This window comes from Ixodes scapularis, unplaced genomic scaffold, assembly GCF_016920785.2.
Source record: "Ixodes scapularis isolate PalLabHiFi unplaced genomic scaffold, ASM1692078v2 PGA_scaffold9__187_contigs__length_104089568, whole genome shotgun sequence".
NCBI lineage: Eukaryota > Metazoa > Arthropoda > Arachnida > Ixodida > Ixodidae > Ixodes > Ixodes scapularis.
The window spans coordinates 63,033,198-63,039,779 of NW_024609884.1; the positions used below are offsets into that span (position 1 = coordinate 63,033,198).

General features: G+C 51.5%; 1 protein-coding gene across 1 annotated transcript; it reads right to left on the reverse strand.

Moving 5' to 3' along the window:
* Positions 1-2,556: 2,556 nt before the first annotated feature.
* Positions 2,557-5,394, reverse strand: LOC120848776. The gene has a single exon (XM_040220796.1). It carries the CDS (start codon positions 5,392-5,394, stop codon positions 2,557-2,559), a length of 2,838 nt encoding a protein of 945 aa, XP_040076730.1.
* Between the last annotated feature and the right edge of the window lie 1,188 nt (positions 5,395-6,582).

The window sequence follows — 6,582 nt, forward strand, 5'->3', positions numbered from 1 at the left end:
TGGTTTTGATCATGGGCTCTCTTTGCCACATCGCTTCCGGACGGAATTTAACAAGGCTCCCTTCAGTAGTCTTCAGTAGCAAGAAGCAGACGGAGCCGCCACGAAGGCTCGATAAGCAGAAGAAAAACTCGCCTCCGCATGACGCGTCTTGGCACACTGGACGGAGCAAATATACCACGTGGTTCCATCGTAGGATGAGACGGAGTATGGTACCCGCGACTGGTCTTTGAACACTTGGAAACTTCAACTTTTAATTTCTGTTTTTTCTTTGGATTTTTTTTTTTCTGTGTTTGGCGGTTGGATGTGGATAAGCATTAACTGTCTCATGGAGCGAACCGCCGTTATCAGCTTTTAAAGCCGCGCCAATCGGCACCTATATTCCCCTGTCCGATGGAGCGAAGCCCATAGGCTGTCGCGGCGAATTGAGGGATACCTTCCCATTGGCTGGCGCGCGTTGTAGTTTCAAGGAACGCCACCCCATGGCTCTGCGCGCTCGCGAGTTCCTCGATATGCTCCCCCGAAGGGTGAGCAGAGTTGCGCATTTGTTTTCCCCGCGCCGCCACGCCGCTATTCGCCGAGATCCATCACGTGAGGAGCAGAGCATCCGGCGCCGTGCAAGAAAGCCACCTTTACGGTCGCTCCGCCGACGTTGCTCGCGCCCCGGCGTATGTTCCCCTGCTTTCGCCCTCCTTCTCCTCCTCTCCTGTAGTCACGGCTTGTGGTTTGGGCGCCGTGAGACCCGGGAAGGCAGGGAGCCAGCCTTTTGGGGGGAAAGCGTTTATTCCGGTTCGAAGTCGTGCTTGCACCAGCTCCAGCCCACCGCGTTCCTTTTCTCCTCGCGCACCGTCTCCAGCCTCGGTCCTTCCGTCGTCACTTCGTCTTTTTCTCGTCGCACCAATCAGCGCACACCACGGGTAACAAAAATATAACAATCACAAAGCCCGATAACCCGTCGGCGACGGCGCGCGCTGAATCCGCTGCCTCGTGCATGCCACATGCATGACACGCCCCCCCCCCCCCCCCCCTTTTTTTTTTCAATAAAAAAATCACAATTTGTGTATTCCTTTACAATCGTAGCCATTTAGGACAAAAGAAAACGAACTGCGCGCACATTCCCGTCCATTCGGCGTGAATGATCACTAGAAAGACTGACAAACTTCTTGAGAACATCTAAAGTACATGAACCACAAACAAAACTCCACCCGGCTACAGCCTTGACAACGCATCAGCAGGGACATTTCTCGTCCCTTTTACGTACTGGACATTCAGGTTAAATTTTTGCAACGCTAGCACCCAACGAGTCAGCCTCGCACTATTTGGTGCTGCTGACGCCAAATACTGCAAAGGGTTATGGTCGGTGCGAATTTCGACCTCCGCCCCAAATAGCCACGTTTCCAACTGACCCAAGGCCCACACAATCGCGTAAGCTTCGCGTTCGATTACAGCCCACCGGGTTTGGGGATCAGTTAGTTTTTTACTGAGAAACGCCACCGGGTACTCTTTCCCATCACCTGCCCTTTGGGCAAGACATGCCCCTATAGCTCTATCCGATGCGTCGGTGGACAGAACAAAAGGCTGGCTGGCATCTGGCGCTCTCATGACTGGGACTTCCATCAGCAGACACTTTGCCTTTTGAAACGCTTGTTCCTCCTCGTCACCCCACGGTAACACGTTCGGAGTCCTGTCTCCAGTTCGCGCGGTCAACGGCAACACCACTTCAGCATAGTTCGCAATGTAGTCTCTATAGTAGTTCATTAGCCCTAAAAAGCTCTTCAGTTCTTTCTTCGTCTTTGGCCTCTCCATGATCTGAATCGCCTTGATACGAACGGGGTCAGGAGCATGCCTCCCAGAGCCGATCTGGTGGCCGAGGTACATGACCATTCCCTGGGCAAACCTGCATTTGGACAGCTTCACCGTAAGCCCCACGCGACTTAAGGTTTCGAGAACGCTTTTTACGTGCAAAAGGTGGTCTTCCCACTTATAAGAATATATTGCAATGTCATCGATATATGCGCCTGCATATTCTCTGTGTGGCCGCAACACTTCATTCATCACGCGCTGAAAAGTTGCCGCTGAATTTTTCAACCCACAGGGCATAACTTTCCATGCGTACTGCCCACGATTGGTTACGAATGCCGTGAACTTCTGAGACCGTTCTTAGACTGGTATTTGCCAATACCCACGGGTTAGGTCCAGTACTGTTATGTACGACGCCTTCGCGACCATCCAGATCATTTCGGTAGCATTATTCATTGGAAAGGCATCGACTTCAGTGATCGCGTTTAATTGCCTATAATCGATGCACCATCTCACACTCCCATCCGTCTTCGCTACACACACTACCGGATGAGCAAACTCTGATTCAACTGGATAGATCATACCCCATTCTAGAAGCTGTTCTATCTGCCTTTCAACCTCAGCTCTCATTTTTATCGGCACCCTATAAGCATATCTCTTCTTTTGTTGCGAACCTTCAACAAGTCTTATCTTGTGCAGTCCTTTTGCACACTTTCCTGGGTGCTTAGAAAAGACATGTACGAACTGCTGTACCATGCTCTACATCTCTTTTTCTTCCGCGGTTTTCTGTGATTCAGGTTCACCTGCTCCCCTCCCGTCTGTGGGGAGTTCCTCCACCGAACCGAAGTCCGGATCATCAAAGATAACACCAACAGCGTCAACGCGTGCCACATATGGCCTAAGTTTGTTGGCGTGGATCCACTTACGGCCACCGTCAGGCATCTCAACTACGTAGCTGTTCTTTCTCCTAACCTCTAGTATTTTCGCTGGTCCCAACCAAGGAAAGTTCATCTTTTTACCACTTGTGTCCCTTAGTAGCACTAGATCGCCCCTACAAAAGGCCTTCTCTTTCGCACGGAGATTGTAACGCGTGGCGTACGACCTCTGTTTGTGCTCTGCCTGTTCCTTTACTACTCGCGTCATGTCGGCCATTTGTTTTCTTAATCTAACCAGATATTTGTCCGCCGACTCAACGAGCGTGGACGGGGGCGTCCAGTCACCAGTCCACGATTTTTTTAGGATGGACAGTGGACCATTCGGCGCACGTCCATACATGAGTTCAAATGGCGACATCCCCGTAGTTTCATTCGGGACTTCGCGGTAGGCCCAAAGTAGACAAGGAACTAGGCGATCCCAGCCCCGCCCATGTTCCGCTATCACTTGCCTCAACATCCGCTTCAGCGTACCGTTCCATCGCTCAACTAGCCCATTGCTCTCAGGGTGTTCTGGTGTAGAGAACCTGGGTGACGACCCCAACCTACGCAGCAACTCCTGTGTGAGCTCGGCCGTGAAGTTTGTGCCCTGATCGGACGAGACTGTTTCTGGCACTCCCATTCGCACGAATATTTCAACCAGCGCGTCACACACTGCCTTCGCCGTTAGCGATCTGATACAAACCACTTCTGGCCATCTCGTGCACACATCAACCAGACACAAGGCATATTTGTGCCCCCTCGACGACGCCGGGTTTAACGGTCCAATACAATCCATTACAACTGTCTGGAATGGAACATCTGGTCTTACTAGCGGGGTAATAGGCACACGGTCACTGGTTCTAGGTCTCGCGTTCAACTGGCAGTAATGGCAATCTTTGCAGTATTTACTAATCTGCTCCTGCATGTTCGGCCAGTAAAATGAATTCTTAATTCGCTGTTGCGTTTTCTTTCCAGCGAAATGCCCGCCAACTGGTTTGTCGTGGGCTACTTCTAACACTGTCTTCCGCCTGCTTTCCGGTAAAACTAGCTGCTTGACAATTCTGCCATTTATTTTTTCTTTGTGGAACAGCATTCCATCAACCACTTGCATTCCATGAGTCCCTTTTTTTGCCTGTAGCCACAAGGGCTTCAGCGACTCGTCGTTCTTCTGCTCTGTTCGAAACTGAAGGCAACCTTCAGATTCTATTTCGTTTACGTCACTTCGCTCGTCCACAGACTTTACAATCCCGTTTTCACCCTCCGACTGTGTGCTCGCCACGCATGCCTCTATCACCAGCCCTTCCTTCAATAGTGCAGCATCACAGGGAAGATCCACCTGATCTACCAAGGGCACTTTCTGTTCTACTTTTCTTAAAGCTACTAAATCCTCAGGTGTGAGTAGCGCGTCAACTTCTCCGGCAAGCTGCTCGGCTACAGCACAGAGCAGTAAAGTATCCACTCCAGAATCAAACGCCCTGCTACCAAGTCGAAACGGGACATACATGAGATCCGCCTCCACCTCGTGGCCGAAAGCGCCCTTCAACCGAACCTTCCCTTTTTGATTCTCGTCCAGAATGGTGGCCATCGACCTTCGAACCACTGTAATGTCTGCCCCCGAATCAACCCTAGCAATATTCAAGCGCTTGTCTCCTGAGCGGAGTTGTACAAATCGTTCTTCGTCAAGCACTTCGTGTTGTTCAGTCAGCGATACTAGTTTATCATGTACCTCGATTGATTGGTCGGCGTGTTCGCAGTCTAAAGGTCCTTTTACTCGTGCCGTTAGCTTAGGATTGGTCTCAGGGCAATTTCTTGCCAGATGACCCTGTTTCCCACAAGCGAAACAGCGTCGAGTGTCGCCGACATACTCAGTATGACCTCTCTCTTTCGGAGGCGTCATAGACTCGCTCTGACTAGAGTCACCAGTAGTGTCTGTTTTGTGATAGGGTTTTGGGACCCTCTGTGCATTACTCTCCTGATGGCATTCAGCGAGCTTAGCTATCGCCTCGGGACGCAGCCACTCCCCCGTTTCGTTCAAGGCAACATATGCTTTTATTTCATTAGGGAAGGACTCCTTCAACCTATCCGCGACAACTAGTTGCAACAGGTCATCGTAAGTATCCACTTTTCTACTGTTCACATAATAACTGAAGTAGTTATTAAGTCGGCCGGCGAACTGGCTCCAGGACTCTTCCCGCAATTTGCCTGCCGTTGTGAATAGTCGTTTGTATTCGTTTGGAGATAATCTTAGCTCACGTAAAATTCGTTCTTTTAGCTGAGCGTAAGATGGCAGTTCCTTCATGCCACTGCACATGATCGCTGACCTGACCCTGTCAGCTATATACGGCATTATCAGAACAGTTTTTATCTCGTCAGGGACCTGAAAGGATCGAAATATGACTTCGACCGCCTCAAACCAGCCAGGCACCAAGGTTTTGTCCCCGGGCATCCGGCTGAGCACATTAGTCAAGAGTGCAGCATAGTGGGCTACCCCAGATTCTGGTTGTAATCCCAGCCCATCATCTGCACCACCACCATTTTCCTTCTGCAATTTTTGGAGCTCAATTTGTGCCCGTATTTGTTCGAGCTTTATTTTTTCAATTTCCAACCGAGTGTTCATCACTTCAGAATCAGTTCTCCCCTCATCCTCTGATGCGTCATCAGGCTCCTTAAGTTTATCAGGCATTTTACCCTCCCCTTTGCCCGACTAATAGTTCTTCGCCATGGCTCGAGTGATCATTCAACCCAAATAGACAAGCATATGCGCTCACCAATTCAGGTTGACCAGCTCTTCGTCGTCGATGGGCAGTCAGAAGCACTGGCAGCGGAAATGCTTAACAGGAATGTCTCAGGGTCCGTGCATCATTGAAATCCGGATTCTACCGCTTGCAGGCAGTAGTTCCTGTCCCTTCGAAGACTGGAAGTCTTGTTTTCTGCCGTTGGTTCTTGGGCTGAGGCTGCGCCATGCAGCGTTCGTCCCACTAGTCACGCCAAGCGCTCGCCTGGCGTCCGGTTGCATGGCCGCCGAAAAGCCGAGTTTGCTTGCTGTCAGCACCGTTCGTGCTGTGCTCCGGACTCGCCGCTCCGTCGCATATGCTAGACGAAAAGCCTGGCTTGCTTGAACTAGCAACGTCCGTGTAGTATGCCGGACCCACCGCTCCGTCGGTTGTGGCAGGCAAAAATCCGGGCTTACTTGAACTCGGCGACGTCTGTGCGGTGTTGGAGCTGGCCGCTCATCCCAAGGTTCCGTAGCTGAACTCCCGCTGTCGACTGCGCCAGTCACGGCTTGTGGTTTGGGCGCCGTGAGACCCGGGAAGGCAGGGAGCCAGCCTTTTGGGGGGAAAGCGTTTATTCCGGTTCGAAGTCGTGCTTGCACCAGCTCCAGCCCACCGCGTTCCTTTTCTCCTCGCGCACCGTCTCCAGCCTCGGTCCTTCCGTCGTCACTTCGTCTTTTTCTCGTCGCACCAATCAGCGCACACCACGGGTAACAAAAATATAACAATCACAAAGCCCGATAACCCGTCGGCGACGGCGCGCGCTGAATCCGCTGCCTCATGCATGCCACATGCATGACACCTGTTTTCCATGCGCGGCGGCGCGCGCGGCGCCGCTATTCGCCAAATTTAGTGACGTGAGGAGCAAAGCATCCAGGGCGTGCAGGAAAGGCAGCGCTACGGCCACCCACCGAGGCTGAATGCGCAACTCTGCTACCGTAGGTAGCAGAGTTGCGCATTCAGGCGACAGGTGTCGGACTGCGGATCGCATGTTCTGGGGCTCGATTTCAGCTGAATCGCCTTGTGAATCTCGCTGGTTGCGAGTAAAGGTGCCTAGTTATGATTATGTATGAATTATTAGTATACCTTTTATATGCTTA

What these genes read in the sequence shown, in the direction of transcription:
- LOC120848776 (XM_040220796.1), bottom strand. Translation starts at nt 5,394, where the DNA reads ATGCCTGATAAACTTAAGGAGCCTGATGACGCATCAGAGGATGAGGGG.